At 38.8% G+C, this 17943-nt stretch overlaps 1 protein-coding gene across 6 annotated transcripts in view; it reads left to right on the top strand.

Annotated features, from left to right (window-relative positions):
* RPS6KA5 (ribosomal protein S6 kinase A5) overlaps positions 1-17943 on the top strand; it is a 137560-nt gene that overhangs the window by 69775 nt on the left and 49842 nt on the right. For 4 of the 6 annotated variants that reach the window (XM_016154289.2, XM_016154282.2, XM_016154272.2 and 1 more), the window contains 2 exons: positions 10407-10522; positions 13431-13538. The exons of 1 other annotated variant lie outside the window; for it this stretch is intronic. In XM_016154289.2, coding sequence (XP_016009775.2) covers positions 10407-10522; positions 13431-13538 — 224 coding nt within the window. The remainder of the gene's footprint in view (positions 1-10406; positions 10523-13430; positions 13539-17943) is intronic. One more of the 6 variants, XM_036238431.1, reaches the window with a different exon arrangement.

The following is a 17943-nucleotide window of genomic DNA, read 5'->3' as shown; positions in this document are numbered from 1 at the left end:
AATTTTAAAAGCAAGAATGTTAATATAAAGTAAGGTTGACTGTAGGCAAAAAAATCCGAGACTCCTGTCCAGAGTCACAAAAGAGGTTGAGATGAAGGTAGCAAATATTTTTCATTGTAATATTTAGGTTTTATTTTTTTTTAACTTTATTATGGTGACATTGGTTAACAAAATCCAGTAAGTTTCAGATGTACAATTTAACAGTAAGGCATACATATGTTGCATTGTGTGTTCATTGCCCATAATTAGATTTCTTTCCGTCACCACGGGTATTTGACCTGTAATGTTTAGTTTTTGTAATACTCGCTTGGTATCAGGCACTACTCTTAGCATTTTCCATAGATGATTTCATTCAGTTTTTGCGAGCAGCCCTTGAAGATATGGATTATCATCTTTGTTTTACAAATGCAGTGTCCGAGGCTCATGGTGTCTGGAGGTACCCAAGGCTACCAAGCTGGTAGGTGGAGGAACCACATGACTTCATTACTCTATGTAACTTGGCCCGTGTATACTAGCCTCTTTGGTGTATCAGGAGAAACAGCATTATTTCTAATAGCAGAAAATTAAATGGTTGTAATGTCCAGTTTTTGACCTCTCTTGATCTTTTCCAGTTTATATTATTATTTAATTAGTTTTGTTTGTTTTTTAACACATAGCCACAATCGGGTTACCCCATAATCTAAACTCCATAGTCTGGCTTTTGAAACAATCTGACCCCAGCCTTAGCCTGTCTTTTTCTCTTGTGCTCCGGTGAATCTGATAATCCACTCACTGTTCTGTGAACTTGTGTTTTTCTTTCCCTGTTCTGTACTTAAATACTAACTTGAGTTTAGCTCTGAGTTTCAGTATTTCCTAGTAGACAAGTCACTTCATCTCTCTGACTTGGCTTTCCCATTTGCCTGGAGTCATTTGGCTTAAATGGGTTGATGCATGGGTCAACCGTGAACAAAAAGTCTAGGCATTCCTTCAACAGGAAGGATTTACTGGAGAAAAAAAGGATTGCAGTGCGGTACGTACAGCCATGGCAAGCCAAGTGCAAGTAGAGAGAGCAAGAAGAAGGAAATTCTTCTCCCGGGGAAGAGGAAAGGCTGTTATGACCATTGAGCTCTGTTGTGACCATACAGTTCCTTCTGTATGGCTTTCAAAACCAACACAGGGCGGGAGAGCTCCTCCCACAGCCCCTCTGACTCCTGTTTTGGTTAAGGTCTCTGTCATAAAATCTGGCACATGTGAAGTGTTTAGTACTCCCCCTGGCAGATAGCGATCCATAAGTGGTGGCTGCATTTAAATGAAGTTTAAAAAAGTTAGAAAAGTTCAAGGTGAAACTGGACCATTTTGTGACAGAAAGTAAGAAAGTGCAATAAATGGGGTGAAGGGAAAGCTCTTCCTTAAGGGAGGATGCCAGCCAACGTGGAGAAGGAATGGCAGAGTTAGAAAACCGTCATTGGGTTCTGGAATGACGGGTGCTAATTCCACGAGGAACAGAATATTTTTACATAACCTCAATTCATCTCCCCACAATTTGCCAGTTAATTACAAGGGACATAGTAACATTATAGTGGAGAAACCTGGCAAATACTACTTAACAACTGCACATCAATGACATGATCAAAATTAACACTGATACTGGGAAAAGTAACATCACATGCTTCCTGATATTTCCTAAGACAGGTAACATCATTTCATTGATACTCCTTCAAAGAATACGTAACCTGCATCTAATCATGAGGAAGCATTAGATACAACCCAAATTGAAGGATAGTCCTCAAATTAACTGGTCTAGCTTCTTCAAAGATGTCAAGGTCAGAAAGAAAGACTGAGAGTGCCAGGCTGAAGAGCTCTCATAGCCAGTGCATTGTGTGATCATAAACTAGATCCTGGATTGGACAAAAGTAGCAACAAAGAGCGTTTATTGGGCCAAATGACAAAATTTGAATAGGGAGTGTAAATTAGACGATAGTATTTTTATCATAGTTACAGTTTCTGACATTGATAATTGTGCTCTGATTATACGAAAGAATGTCCTTTTTCTTAGGAGAGGCACACTGAAGGATCGAGGAATAAGAACATGATGTCCCCAGCTTGTTCTCAGCCAGCTCAGGAGAAACACACCCATATGTAGAAACACACAGAGAGACTACTAAAGCAAATGAAACAAAATGCTAACAATTGGTTTTGTAAGTTTGAAATTATATCAAGATAAATTTTAAAAAATAAATAAATAAAGCCCAGGGGTGAGGCATTGTGACCTAGGAAATATTTCTTTAACAGGGCCCAGATAAAATAGATGGTTTTCACCAGCCCTTCTGGACCAATGCCATGTTCGATGCCACTGTCCCTTGTAATGTGAGCCTGTGGCGAAAGATCAGAATATAATTTTTCTAAAACAGTGTTATCCAAGTTTGTAGCTCTATCCTGCTCTGACTTTGTCCAAAGCCATTACAACATATTCAGAAAGATGTAAATTGTCCTCCTTATGTATTATTTCATGCAACTGGACATTTGATGTGAGATTAGGACTGCAGACAATTCAAACTTCTAATCTCTGGCAAGAATTTAGAATGTAGCTCTTGTATGTTGCCCAATTCAGATATATACACTTTAACAGGGAGGTGGTTTATGGTGAAAACCTCTTAGGAAAAATTTAGGAACCTGTAGACAAGGCCAGGACTTTTTTTTGAGAGAATAGCCTTGGGTCCTCTCCTATAAGACATAAATTGACTCTTAAATTTTATGCCATAAATATGTCAGTGATAATTTTAGTTTGGCACATTCTCAAAAAAAGATTCAAACACTGTTTACTGTGGCCATGAAAGAATACCTCAGTATAATTCCCCAAGAATGTCGACTTTTGAGTACTGTGACATTCTGATGAAGCCTCCAAAACTTAATTGTGAAGAGCGTGTGAGATAGTGAAATTATATGACCAAATGTATAGAATAATTGAATATTTGAAGGACATTTAAATATTTGAGGGACAGAAAAGTTGATCTTAAGGCAGTTTTCTGACAGTATTAGCAAGACCAGCCACCTGATGAGGCTGTTCCTGGTGACAGTAAACCGTATGGACAGGGAGCGGGGGCGGTTCTAATGCAGTCTCAGAAACCACTGTCGTTGCAGTCCGACTGCCTGGGTTGATGCTGCTCATTCTCCCCCTAACAGGGCGTGCCGCTCTGGGTAATTCGTTTAACCGCTCTGAGTTTCACTGTTCTCTAGAGGTTATCCTGTTTTCTCTGGGGATAATGCTGTTGTAATAGGCCTAACCTGCCTCAGACATTGTCTATGGTGAGCAGATTCATAGTCATATCTAAATAGGACAGGCACATAGAAAGTGCATAGTCTCTCTAGTTATTACTTCTTCATCTAGTCTGAAACGCAGTGAGCTGTGTTAAGACACAGAATGCAACAGAGAGCAGCCAGAGGCCTGTTTCACATTGCTTCTTACCTGTCAGGGGTCCTTCCCCACTTGCCCTGACTGAACGGTTATTAAGATGCCATTTCGGTACAAACAGCAGTGACTGGGATTGAGTCATGAGTCAGCACTAAGTCCGTTTTCATTATGATGCCCACAGAGGCGGAAGCCTGAGAAATATCAATTAAAACTGAAATTCTCATGCAGTTTCTGACAGTTTTCCTATCATAAAGAGAATAAAAACAGCATCGGCTTTAAAAACAAAAAGCTCACATTTGTAATTTATTATGGAAGAAATAGGCAAAGACTTGAGAAATGTAATTTCTAGAAATCTGATGAATCCTTGATTTTGACAGGAATGTTATTCAGGTTTCTTGATTTTGACAGGAACATTAATAAGACAGATGGTACGGATCAAGAGCCTGCCAGGCAGAGTGGACCTTAAGTAATTCTAGCAGTAGGCAGTTTCCACTCAGGTGCTTTATTCAGTCTGAGGGTTTTAAGAAGTATTTTATGTGAGGAAATGTAATTTATGCCTAATTGGAAAGGGGTGCGGGGAAGAATTCCTTGAGTTAACCTAACTCTCAGGTGTCAGCGGGACTCTGGGTTTTCGTGACATCCCTGACTGTATCGATGCCCCTACCAGCTCTGTCCCAGGGTCTGCGTTCATTCCTGGTTCTAAGGTTCTCCTCTGAGAGAATAAAAATGTTATAGTTCAACTTAAATGGAATAATACCCCTCTGGTCTTCTCTAAATTGTATTTGTGTCACTGCCTGGCTAGGTTGTTTTTAGCTTCAAGGGCAAGCCCCAACCTTACGGAGCTGCTGGGTTTCTGGATAAACACAGAGGTGTAAAGACGCCACATACGCAGTTCCAGCACGTCCTTAGCACTCAGGGCTTGTTGAAAATGAGGAACCCTTTGCTCCGTTTCACTTTTTACAGCTCTGAACCTCACCAGTCCAATTCTAAATGCAGGTAAGCTCCAGGACAGCGATGCCAGGAAAGAATAGAAGTCAGGGGGCAGGGAGCTAAGAGCTCAGGAGAAGATGGTGCTGGGTTTGCGTGCGTGTGCGTGTGTGCGCGCGTGTATGCATGTGCGCGCACACGTGCACACACTGTGTTGAAAAGTTTATGGTGCTGGCCAGCTATACGATGCTGCTGCAGGTTTCCCATGTACTGGCAGTCAGCACTCATTGGTTGGTTCGTAAATAAACTCAATAGGAACCTTTTCATTCACATTTATTTAGGGCGATGTTCCTTGAACTTTTTTTGGCTTACAACTACTTGAGGAAATCTGAGAAAAGTTATGGACCTTTTCCTCTCAGAAGAATGCACATACACTTAATATATTGGACAAAGTTGCACATAATTTCAAGGAGTTTACATGAAGCACTTTCAGAATGGTTCATGGGACCTTCTCAATGTGCTGAAAGTGGCCGTAAGAAATCTGTCTTCCTGCTCCTCTGAAAAGGTTCTGGTAGGGCTTCCTCAAACCTCTTAACGGTCTTAGAATGCACAGTCCACAGTGGCGATGACCAGCACTTACTGAGCTTTTACTATTTGTCAGGTGCTGTGTATTCCTCATATCCAAAAGTGAGCTCTGGGTTGTCCCTTCCAAACCTGTTCTTCCTGCAGCCTTCTCTATCACAGGTAACACCAGCTCCATCTTTTCCGGTGCTTAGGTAAGGCTGGATCAGTACCACCCCCACTGCCGTCACACTCCTTCCGGTCACCATCATCTCTCACCTTGTTTATTTCCAGGGCTCTCCTTATTTCCACCCTTGCCGCTGTCCACACAGCAGACAGTCCTCGATCCTATTAAAATGCAAGTCCTGTCATAGCACTGTTCTACTCAGAATCCTCCCAAGGTTTCCCATTTCATTCAGAGATAAAGTCCTTATAATGGTCAAAAACTGTGGTGCCCACCTCCAGGGGCCACACCGTTCACTCGGATCGTAATATGTTGTACCTGGCAGATAGAGCAACCCCAGAAATGGTCTGCAGGACCCACACCGGCTGCCCCAGTGCTCACCACTTCTGTGACCTCGGCCTTCCTACTGCTTTTCCCTCATTGGCTCTGTTGTAGCCACGCTGGCCTCCTTCCTGATCCTCGAATATACCAGGCCCTCTCCCGCCTCAGGGTCTTTGAGCTCATCATTACTTCGCCCAGGACAGTCTCCCCTAGATACCTGCTCAGCTCATGTCCTCACCTTAAAGTCTTTGCTCAGAAGTCACCTTGGTGTACCGACCACCCTTATTAAATACCGCCCTCGCCTCCACCCTGGCACTCCCTGTCTGCCTTTCTCTGTGCTGTTTTTTCCATAGTAATCATCATCCTCCAACAGCTCAACACTATCTCATTTATTTATGTTTCTCTCCTCCATCTGGAACACCAGCTGTACTAGGATGGCGATTACTGTCTGTTTTGTTCAGTGCTGTATGTGCAGTACCTAGAAGAGTGACTGATATATAATAAGGGCCCAAATATTCGTTCAATGAAATGAACAAACCCCATGAAAACAAATTGTTCTTTGTAAATATAGTTTTAGATTCAAAGAGATTAAGCAACTTGCTCGAAGTCATACAACTGATAGATGGTCTAGCTAGGATATTTATACTTTCTGACATCAAAGACCTAAGTTCTTGACTACTGAAAATACTTCTTTCCAAGGCCATGCAGAATAAGAGGTCAAAGTGTAGTCCAGAAGTGAGTCTTACAAGGCTGAGGAGTCAGAAGGTAGAGTCGCTAACAGAGTAGCTGCAAATTCTGGGGGAAGCGGATTCTGGAACAAAGAGAAGCAGAGGTGAGGTGGTTCAGAAACCCATATACATCGACCGGCTTCTCAACAGCGAGTGCTGGGCCGAGACCTGAGCACTGGTCGGGAAGAGCCAAGCAGAGGTTTCAGCAGCCGCCACCGCAAGGGAGATGGAGTTTGGAGTCGAGTTCCTCCCAGGGCACAGAGACTGGGTAGACACCACAAGATTTTCACCAGAATTCTAGAAGAGCCATACCATGGGCGTAAGAAACAAAAATAACTAATAGTGAATTTTAACCCATTAAGTAAAATAGGAAGCTGTGAGTCCATTCAGGTGTGAAGAGATCGTGTGTTAGATTTGGGTTGGGATAGTCCATAGTTCCAAAAGACCTCTCAAAGATTACTAATCATGAAGGCAAAATAGGTAACTGTAGCGAAGCCAAGGAAACACACCCTTACTGTAGTAATCAAAGCGAAAGTCAGCGTTAGGATGAACTGAAATCGTGTTCCACCTGAGAGGCCACACCAACAACATAGTGTCGCTTCCACGATTTTCCTCCCAGTGGCGCACACCTGCGTGTGATCATGGAGGAACGTCAGACAAAGTCAAATCGCGGGACCGTCTACAAAATACCAAGCCCGTACTCTTCAGAGTGTCAAGGTTGTGGAAGTCAGGGAAGACCGAGGAATTGTTATGAATTGAAGAAAGTGAATGCGTGAACTAAAGTTAACATTTGATTCAGAGCTGGAACTTTGTGCTGTAAAAGACATTTTATGAACAACTAGGGTTGAATTTAGGGTTGAGGACTAGATGGTAATAATACATTCGTGTTAATTTCTTGATTTTTAAATGATTTTGTTGTGGTATGAAATACAAATGAAAGTACACGAGTGATGAGATATCAAGTTGGCAACTTAGATGGTTCACGGAAAATGTTTTATGTATTATGCTTATTTTCTGTAAATTTGTAATTGTTTCAAAATAAAAATGAAGATATATTTCTGTCTACTCGCAACAAACAACTAGAAAATGAAATTTTAAAATATTCTATACAATATGATTTGTTTTAACATAAAATACTTAGAAAGTTTACTGTGTAAAATAAATTTCTGAGAGAAATTAAGGCTTGATTAATAGAGGGGTATACATATTCATGGGTTGGAAAACTCAATATTGTTAACTTGTCAGTTCTCCCTAAACTGAACTATAGATGCAAAACTGTCCAAATTAAAATCCAACCATGATTTTTTTGTAAGCCAACTCTAAAATTCCCGTGTAAAAATAAAGGAGCTAGAGTGGCCCATCTAGTCTTAAAGAAGGCTTAAATGATCTGATTTCATACTTACTATAAAGGCACAGTATGAGACATATAGGTCAGCGGAGTAGAATAAGGCCTTCAGAAGTAGATTCACTCTTATGTGGTCATTTGGTTTTTGACAAATGTGACAGAGCAACTTAATGAGGAAAGAAGTCAGATAGTGCTGGGACAACTGGATATCTGTATGGAAAAAAGTGACTCCCAACTTTCACTTTGCTCTATACCCAAATATGAATTCGAATGGATAGCTAGTCTACCAGAGTACCAGAAAAATAGTCAACTATGAAGAACCCTTCTGAGATCAGAACAAGCCTCACACACTGGCCTCAGAAACTAGCCTTGAAGGAACCCGAATTTATTGAATCAGTCTGTGGAGTAATTTATGCCCCAGGACATGATCAGAAATAATAGCACGATCAGCTGGCAATTAGTGGAGCCCACCAGCTGGGTGTAACGGCAGCAGAGGCAGACAGCTTAACAGATCCGGGACAGATGAGAGAGCCCTGCTAGAACCATCGTGGGAATGCAGCATGGAAGGCTCGTGCTGCAGATAAAACAGGCCCTACTAGAATAGTCAGGCCAAGTTGTGAAATGAGGAATGAAGAAATAACATCAAAAACAAGCCTGGGGTCGGGGTACGGGTGTGGAATTAGTTCATCGCTTGAATCCACAAGAAAAAATGAAAACCAAAAAATAGTAAATAGGAAGTTCAATATGGCAAACTATAAACATATGCTTGCCCTCCTCTCAGCTTCTTCCAGACATAATATAAAGTAATAGTTACAATACGTTGTGGAGTTGGTAACATATATTGTTGTACTATGTATAACAGTAGTAACATAAAAGTAGGAAAGAGAGAATAGAGCTATATAGGGGTAATGTTTTGTATATCACTGGAATTGGTATAAATCTGAAGCTGTTTCTGATAAGTTAATATATATATATATATATATATATATGGTAAGTCGTAGAGCAACCACTGAGAAACTCAAAAAATGAAGTGAAATTAATTAAAGGGATTAAAATGCACCTGAGCAACTAGAGAGATACTGGAGTTGGTATTAACTTGAGATGGGGGGTGGCAGGGGGCGCTGCTGCAGGAAGAATAATGACCGCAATAATCTGTAGTAGCTGTTATTCCCACTGTATGAAGGACTGAAGCTGGGAGCGAGTTTGCTCTAGGCAGGGTGCAGTGGCGCTCCGGTCTCGGCCAGTCCACCGATCACAAAGCCCAGTCCCTTGGACTATGCCCTGTTGCCTCAAAGACAGGAGCACATTGGAATTTTTTCACAATGCACTTGCCTTGGTGTTTCAGGGTAGTTTTTTTCAGAGACTAATATTCCAATGTAAAGAATTTGCGTTTAATAAGGTAATAGCATCTATTGAGTGCTTATTGTATGGGGGACTCTGTTGGGTTTTTAGAGATAAATACATTACTCCTAACTTCAGAAAGCTCAGAGTTTAGCAGAAAAAAACAATTATGCAAATAAATATTTCCAGTACAGCCAGATAATAGCAGTGGTAGAAGTCGTTAGTAAGTACAATGATAAACACGAAGTGATCCACTTTACTGGAGTGGTTATCAAAGATGAGCTAATTAAGTAGGACATTCAAGGATGTGTAGGAGTTTGTCAGTTAGTCAGCTGACCGATGGGTGTCTATCTTTGTGTCATGACTATGGAAACCATTTATACATAAATATCAGTATATTAGATGTAAGTAAATAGCTGCTTAAAGGTAGAAAAAATTGACTGTTTGCAGGAATGCTGTGTTCCTTTACACCTTTTTAATAATTAGCTTTGTGTTAAGATATAATTAAAACTCCTTGGCAAAATATAGAAGCCTTACAAGGGCAGTCTTTTTTTTGCTAGAATGCGCTTTGTAAAATACATTGTGAAACAACCAGCTATTAGAGTTCTTTCATTCTGTTGCATCTGCTTTTGGAATTTAAAGTTAAATAGCCAAGATAAAACAAAAATTTGAGTTCGTTAAAATTTTGCTTTATCAAATTATGATAAACTCAACAAACGAATATACTTGAGATACATGTTTTTCAAATTTTTTAGGAGAAAAGCTTTACAGTTGTGGCTTTTCTAGGTACACGTTTTTCACAAACAAATGTATGTTAGGGTAGCAATGATTAGTTTCTGATGAAACCGATCAGTTTCGCAATAAATGCCTTATTAGAACCAATTATGAACATGATTGTGTTGCGGTTTTTATTATTACTATTCAGTGATTTCATTTATTTTTCACTGTAGCCTTTTTGTCTCATTTCATTATCCCTCGTGGGATAAATGGGGCAAATGGAAAGGGAAACGGGAGCCTCTTGGTTTAGGCGTTCTCATGTCACCTTGTGCTCCTTTTTGCTTTTGAACTCCGAGGAGCAATAAGAGGGCGACCAGTTACCTAATCTATGTTTTTGGAAGGGTGCATAGACAATTCTGGAAAATAGGGAATCTGTTTCAAAATAGTGACTGGCATCTATTATAAAGGATAAGGTTGGGATTTTAGTTTGGTTTTTTTTTTTGGTGGTTATTCATTTTTTATTTTAGTTATTTTAGAGGCTGATGTTTTGGAAGCCCACAGCAAGTATTGTATGGCGATGGCAGAGGCTTCTGATTTGCTGTGTTTGGGACACTGTACTTAAATATATGCAGATATCATTAATAGTTTTAATGGCAATACTCTATGCAGATCCATTTGATTGCAGTGTAGGGTAGTAGTCATCGTATGAAACTATTACTATGTGAACTTAGTAGTATTCCATATGATACTAAATACTATATAGTATAAGAATTGTACAAAAATTGCATATTAAAATCAGCACTGTATGGTTAATCCAAAGTGATTAAAAGGAAATATTTCCTTTGATTTATGAATACAAGTCAAAGAAAGAAAAATGTATTTCATTTTTAGATTATATAAATGGTGGAGAACTTTTTACTCATCTTTCTCAAAGAGAGCGTTTCACAGAGCACGAGGTGCAGATCTATGTCGGAGAGATTGTGCTCGCCCTTGAACATCTCCACAAGGTAAGATGTTAACCTTTGGGATTTCTTTCTTTTTTTTTTTCTGAAAAATTATTAACTGAAAAAATGATGGAGCTAAAAAAGCTAATGTTTTTACCTGTCATTGCCTTTGTGGAGATTGCAAAAGCATACCTGTAGACCGTTATTCAAGTTTCTCAATTTCATAGTTCCTTTTAAAATCTACTTTCCTTTTGTAAGTTCCTGTGATGCAGATTTGAAAGGTAGACCCTGAGCAGTTTTTTGAGTTTGTTCATGAAACATCCTAATACTTATTGCAAAATAGCATCAGGATAAAATTTTCCATTCTTAAAATGACCTTTAAGACGAAACCACAAGTCATAATATGTATTTCCTTAATTATGACTTACTCCACTGGAGACTCTCCCTGTACGTCTTTGGGGTGTATTTCCCGATTTGGTTGGAGACTGAGTTATTTGAAAGAAACATCTACCTGTGGTACCCAGCTCTCCCGCTGTCCGCCTCTGGCTTTCTTTTCCGTTTGTTTTGTCTGTGAGGCCCTCTCTTGTTTCTCTCCCCTCCTTCCTCCTTCCATTGCCTCCATGTAGCGTGAACTCAGTTACTAAAACCTTTAAGCGAAATTCATGTCTGTGATGCTGTTTCAACTCTATAAAAAGTTTAAACGTTTAAAAATATATTGTTTCAGGTACTATTAATCTTGATCCAAGAAACTCTGACTTTAAAAAACTTTTTTATTTTTAATTAATGAGGAAGCATTATTGTAGAAGCACGCAGTCATTATGTAGGAGAGACCTGTGTCTCAGAAATAGAAAGTACTAGAGTAATTTTTACCAGAGGTATGCGAGACCATGAGATCAGCATGGCTTGAGTCAGAGTGGTGCAGATATGTCATAAAGCAACTGTTCTTTGTTATATGTTCAGATCCTAGATTACAGATAAACAGATTAAAGTGCTGATTATGGGTCATGGAAAAGAATGGAGAGAAATAAAGGAAAAAGGCAGGAAGAAGGATGAAATTTTTAAAGGGCCAGGGAGATTGGAATTGCAAGATGGAGGCAATGGAGAGGAGACGCAGCGAGAAAAAATGACGAGAAGATATAAGAAGGAAGGAATCAAGCAAAAAGTAGATCTGCCCCAGAACAGAAGTGAGACTGGGCAGGAGCGAGGGGAGTTGGGGTTCAGAATAGAAGTCGTCAGGGGAGTAAGAACTGGGGGCGGAGGGAGGGAGGAGAGACTCCGCGTGGCAGGCCGCAGTGCTGTGGGAGCTGAGCTAAGTGATGGAAACGGACACCTGCTTTCCTCCGCCCGTGATTACTTCGTGGGACATAAAGGAGTTAGGACGTCTTTATACATGATCCAGATCAGGCCCAGGAATAGGCTGAAAAGGTCTTTGCATTTTTGCTTAAGAGTATTAGATATAATTTTTTAAAATGTGAAAACATGGTGGAAGTCACCATAAATTCCAGAATAAAAACTAACACAATACAAAGCTCCTATGGGAAAGTGGTTTTTAATTTATTCGAAAGCTTTAATTCTGTTAATTTTGTTTATTAAAGGAAAACCCATGAACATTATTATTAAAACAGGTAGGTAATCAGAAACGTGGAAGTAGAGGACATGATGAATACTGGATGTAAATGTAATGCAAAGTGAAAGCAGTATAGCAAACCAGAACTCAGCCAAGTTTCTCTTAATCTTACTGCCCTAAAAAGATAAATACAAAGAAGTATAACACACAAAGCGAGTTTTATTAATCTTGATATAGCCACTAACACTGAGTTTCCCAGGAAGAGACAAAAAATGGAAGTTTATTTGGAAGTGATGAGGTAAAGCAGACACTAAATGAATTATTCCTAAAGTTTTCTCCCAAGAGAATATTAAAAGAAAATAAAAGTCGTATTGGTCGTTAGATGCTTGTAAAGCGTCAAGTCAGATGTCTTTTAATGAATGGTAGATGTTTCCTTTTTTGTAGAACACTGAGGTCGTTAGAGGAAAATTTCCTAGCGTTTTTTGTTTGTTTGTTTTTGGTATAATTTTAATTTTAATTTTAAAAGATTATTAAGAATCTGCTTTTTCATATACTTAATATTGAGGAAAGCAGTGCTTCTAAGTTTAAAAACATTTAGTTCACGCTGATATAACATGAAATGTGGAATTCACATATACCGAGCCCTTCTTATCTGACGGGTAGATTTATATAGCTAAAGCGTTTTACCATAAGACTTTTACATACAAACCAAAATGAAGAGATAGATAAATATTATCTAACTGACTTGCTTTGCTTATTTAGAACTAAAGAGCAACTAAAATTAACCAATGATCTTCAATTTTTATGTTTAGAAGTCTATTAATTATTTGACACTTGACACTGTGCTAGATACTAGATACATATATAAAAAGTGGGGGGGGGGGGGGAACAGGGTATGATTATATCAAGACAAACAGGAAATCCCTAGAAAATAATCAGTTACTTTAGGTAAGTACAATGTCAGTCAGTACAGGTGCCGTAGGAATAAAGACAGAGAAATGATCGTTGCGGGATCTGGTTAGTTCGGAAAGCCTCCGAAGCCCTTAAGGAGATGAGGGACAGGAGCTGGCTGAGAAAGCACCTGCAGGGCATCTGGAGTGAGGATGGACTCTGAAGAACAGACACAGGAGACCCCGCAGAAGCAGGTCCAGCGGGAATGGACCCGCATTACACAGAGAATGGTGTGGTCGGAGGGGTCCGGGGAACCCAGCAGATGAGCTCTGAGGTGGAAGAATTTACACTCGCCATGGCCAGTGACTAAGACTCATTCCAGCATCCTGAGCAGGCGAATGACTTTTTAAATTTTTTTATTTTTTTGGTTTCTTTTTAAGGTAGAGATAAGAAAGACTCTCCTAATTTATTTTTTGGAATTATTTTTAAATGTGTATTTATTTGTTTTTACAGTTGGGGATTATATACCGTGACATTAAGCTTGAGAATATTCTGCTTGATTCTAATGGCCATGTGGTGCTGACAGATTTCGGTCTGAGTAAGGAGTTTGTGGCTGATGAAGTGAGTATGAAACTTTAATTTAAAGTTAGTAATAACAGAATACAAACAATGATGAAAAATTAGCTATAGAAAAAACATTTAATGGGATAGTACCATACGGATTATGGATTTTTGTGCAGGTTTGCCTACAGGAACATTTGGCATGAATGACTAAAGATTTTTAGTTTAAAATTACCATGGAACCATCTCGTTAGAATTAACAGTAAGCCTTGGGTAAATATATCAGAATTCCCTAGTTTAAAACAAAATAAAACTATACATTTAACTTTCCCCATAAAATATAACTGAAAAATTTAAATAACCCTTTGGGGCCTTTGGGAGAATTATGGCTTAAATTGTAGCCTATAGAGAATTGGAAAACAAAGCACATTTAGTTTGCATTGTAATTAAAAAGTAGGACATGTCATTTTGTGATGGTCCTTTTAATTCACTTGATAAGAATGATAAGAATCTACTAGACATAATTCTTTAATACTCTTGCTGGTTTTTTGCTGATACAATCTAAAATTTAATAGTTAATGTGTAGATTTTAAATATGAAGAACTTTACATTTTCAGTATTGATTAGAACTTGTTTAATATTTCAAATGCATTTAATGACATTTAAAATTACACATCTGTTGGTTATAAATAAACACTATGTAGCAATTACAAAAATTATATTTTTATACTAGTTATTCAAGATAACTAAGTTAATATGAATGCCAGTTCATTTCTATCCAAGAAATTATTGGTATAGAATACAGAATCACAGTAACATTTTTCTCATAAAGGACTTTGCTATAAAACACATTATTCTTGGGTTCTGAACTAGGTGTATCTGTTTCTGATTGTTTGCTTTTTGGAACATGCCAAAGCAGTCCTAGGTGAATTAGATCTAAGTGCTAAAATTATAAAAACTAAAGATCCCAATTTTTTAAATCATCTTTATATCCATTCTGTTCACTTGTTCAATAATTATTTGTTAACCATCTCTATTATACTAGATACTGGATAATACAATGATGAATAAAATGGAAATGGTGTCTGCCTTCATAAAGCTGTGGTTATAACAACATATTATCTTTGATTAAAAAATCACATAGATTAGATGAATTTGGGGGGAATTTACTTCACAGTTTGATTTTTAATACTTTTCTCCATAAAAATTTTAGTCTTAGTTTCATGTGTCTGATTAAATATGTCTATAGGCGTTTCCTCACTAAACCTCACTTCAATTAAAAGTAAAGAAGTAAAATGGTCATATACTTAAAAGGGAGAGAAGAAAATAGCAACCCGATTTTGGAAGATGGACAGCAGAAGTTCTAGTTGTAACCGATATTCATTTATATTGAAATATCTTCTTGCTTGGACTGAGTTTCTTTTTTGTCCAGTTCTATTTTACCTCCTTGGTTTTCAGTTTAAATTGTCATCTTTGATCACAGCTGAATCCTAAGCCGGTAATGTGAGAAGCCCCAAAGCAGGCTAATTTACACCTCTGACCCCCCAGCAAGTCTCAGGATTTGGGGTGCAGGTGATACAGGACTCAGGAAGATTGGTTGGAAGTCTGTATAAGAAACAGGTAGCCCCCACATCCCATGTCTATGCCCTTCACATAGGCAACTGCCTTCCTTACCCTCATGGAAAACTGCAAAGGTTAGGCAGACTGTGGGTTCAGGGTCGAGGGCCCTCCGGGGGGTGAGGACGCCATAGGGAAACTAGTGGGTGAAATGAAAATTTGGATAGAATACACAGTCACATGTGTGGCACTCCCATGGCCTCTTTCTGCCGCTTTTGAGAACGGTGGCTTCCTGGACAGGAGTTTGCAGGATTCCTCTTTAAGAAACTGAGAACAAAAAGTCTGCAGATGTCGTCAGTTGGTGGCCCATGAACTGGCCCGGCCAGATCTTCTTACAGCCAGCCTAGGCCACAAAAGCATGTTTATGATGAGGTCACAATTTCTTTTTATATTTTGAGTTCAGTATGTTTCGATGTAATTCATCTCCTATGTCATACTGTGTATTTAAAAAATACTATTTGGAGGAGGGGTCTGTTGGCTTCAACGAACTGACAAAGGGTCCTTGGTGTGTAAAAGACTCCCACACAGAAAGATTTGAAGATTGCCTTTCCTCTCTCCGTGGAACCATTCATATATTCGCTCATTCAGTCCATCAGTGTTTGTGGAGGGCCTTCTGCGCGCTAGACATTGGGCTAGGTCCTGGTGACTCAACAGTGAAAAGAATCATTTAGCGAATCCTGTGTTTATGGGCATATGTGGCTGATCATTTGGTGGGCTTCGGCCCTGCTGAACAGAAAAACGTTGGAAACCAAAGCAGAAATCAAACAGGGACCTGAGTTGTTGGATTTTAATATGGATTAGTCAGACGTGCCATGTGACTAGGTCAGCCAGGTCACTCGTCGCCAGAGAGACTTGTGTTTTACTAGGCATGTCAGTGGCTGCTCCTCGCGGAATGGAGGACATTCTCATCAGATGCCATAATTTTTGAGCACCTAGTTTTTTAGGTGCAAAAATGAAATATTGTTAATCAATCTGAAGTGGAAAAGTAATGTATATATTCTTTTTTCGCTGAATACAGTCTAGCTGCATTTAATACAGTTGCATTGTCGTGTGTTAATTAAGGTTTACAGTTTCATCTTCCTTTCATGTACAAGACTGCCAGCTCTTAGCCGTAGGGAACATGCTGTCATGCTAGGCTTCAGGCTTAATTCCCGGAGCTTTTCTGAGTGCCCTGAAACTTGATCTAATGGTCCTTCGCTCCCCTGATTCCACCCGGCACCCACTTAGCAAGTTTTCCTGCCTAGATTCTTTCCACCTTAGAAATATTCCCTTCAAACAAGTTCTGTTTCGATTAGCTAGCATTTCTTTTTGGTTTCACTTCTCAGCCCAACTCCTTTATATTGAACCATCATTTTTCTTGGAATGAGTTTCTTTTTTGTCCATTACTGTTCTACGTCTTTGATTTTCAATTTAAACTCCAGTTTGAGGTTCTTCCTTGATTCCTAGTTTATGTAAAGAGATTATATATCTCTATCTCTAACTGACCTCTCTCATTTTCAACCTCTTCCTCTTGGACCCTTTCTGTGAAAATTCAAGCATGCCTAGTCTCCTCTGTCTTAAAATTTTTTAAATGGAGGGACAAACAGAGGAAAGACTTGTAAACAGATGACAAGAAAAGCCATCTTAGAATCCCATATTCCCTTCTAGCTGTTGTCCTGTTCTCTTTTGTCAAAATTTGTTCATATGCTTCCTTTACTTACCCACATGTCCCTCACTTCTGAGTCTACTCCAGTTTGGCTTGCCCCCGCTACCGATTGACTGACACAGTTCTTGCCAAGGTCACAACTGACTTTAATTTTAGATGCTTTTTATTTCTCGCCTTACTTGACTACCTACCTACTGGTGTTGAACTAGAAATTGCTTCTCAACTTGGCTTCACCACATTCCCCAAACTTTCCTTCTTTCTCTCACTGATTTTTGCAGGCTTTTCCTCCCCTACCCGACAATTCAATCCTAAGCTCCTATATACTGATGATTCTCAGATATGATGACCAGCCCACATCTCTTCTGGGCCCCGGGCCCAAACATGCTGGTGGTATATTTCCACTTGACTCTCTCATAGGGTCCTTGAGCTCAACATTTCCAGCACTGAATCAATCTTCCCTCACCTAAATCTGCTTCTCTTTCAGTATATCACTTTTATGTATTACAAATTCTGCCCTCATTTGCCCTGAGAAATGTATTTCTATTTAATTTTCAGGAATTTTTTTTCTTTATGTATATTGAAGTTTCTACTCATGCTGTAATCCTCACCTCACTGTTTATTTGTTAATTTAATAATTCAACAAATACTTACTGAGTATCTACTACTTACTAGACCCTAGAAATATAGTGGCAACAAAGTCCTTGCCCTGGTGAGCCTGTATTCTACAGGTATTCATCAGCTATTCATAGAATTATTTAATGATGAATTGTTTATTTCATTATGCATTATTTTCTAGATTATATTTTGCAAAATTGGATTGTATACAAGTTAAAATTGATTTATTTTAGAAACTGTAAAAATATTTTATGTGATAATTAACATTTACAGATTTGATACTTTTACAGGTACGTTCTTTTCTCAGCCACAGAATTTGATAATCTTGGGCTTTTGAGAATAAAATAAGACATTTCTAAATATCTGCAGGTTAGTATATGTCCTTCATAGGATTTTTTTGAGAGTACAGCTTGGCAAACATTTGTTGAGTTCTTGCTGTGAGTCAGACAACCTGCTTGGTATTAGATATATGATTCTTACATTAAAGACGTGAGGGCATCTGTTCTTACCTCATTATAAACAAATAATGTCATAGTGGTACATTCACATGTTATTAATTACCCTATACTTAAATTTGACATATGCATT

This window comes from Rousettus aegyptiacus, unplaced genomic scaffold (assembly GCF_014176215.1).
Source record: "Rousettus aegyptiacus isolate mRouAeg1 unplaced genomic scaffold, mRouAeg1.p scaffold_m13_p_3, whole genome shotgun sequence".
Lineage (NCBI taxonomy): Eukaryota > Metazoa > Chordata > Mammalia > Chiroptera > Pteropodidae > Rousettus > Rousettus aegyptiacus.
This window is presented reverse-complemented; position numbering and strand designations above follow the sequence as displayed.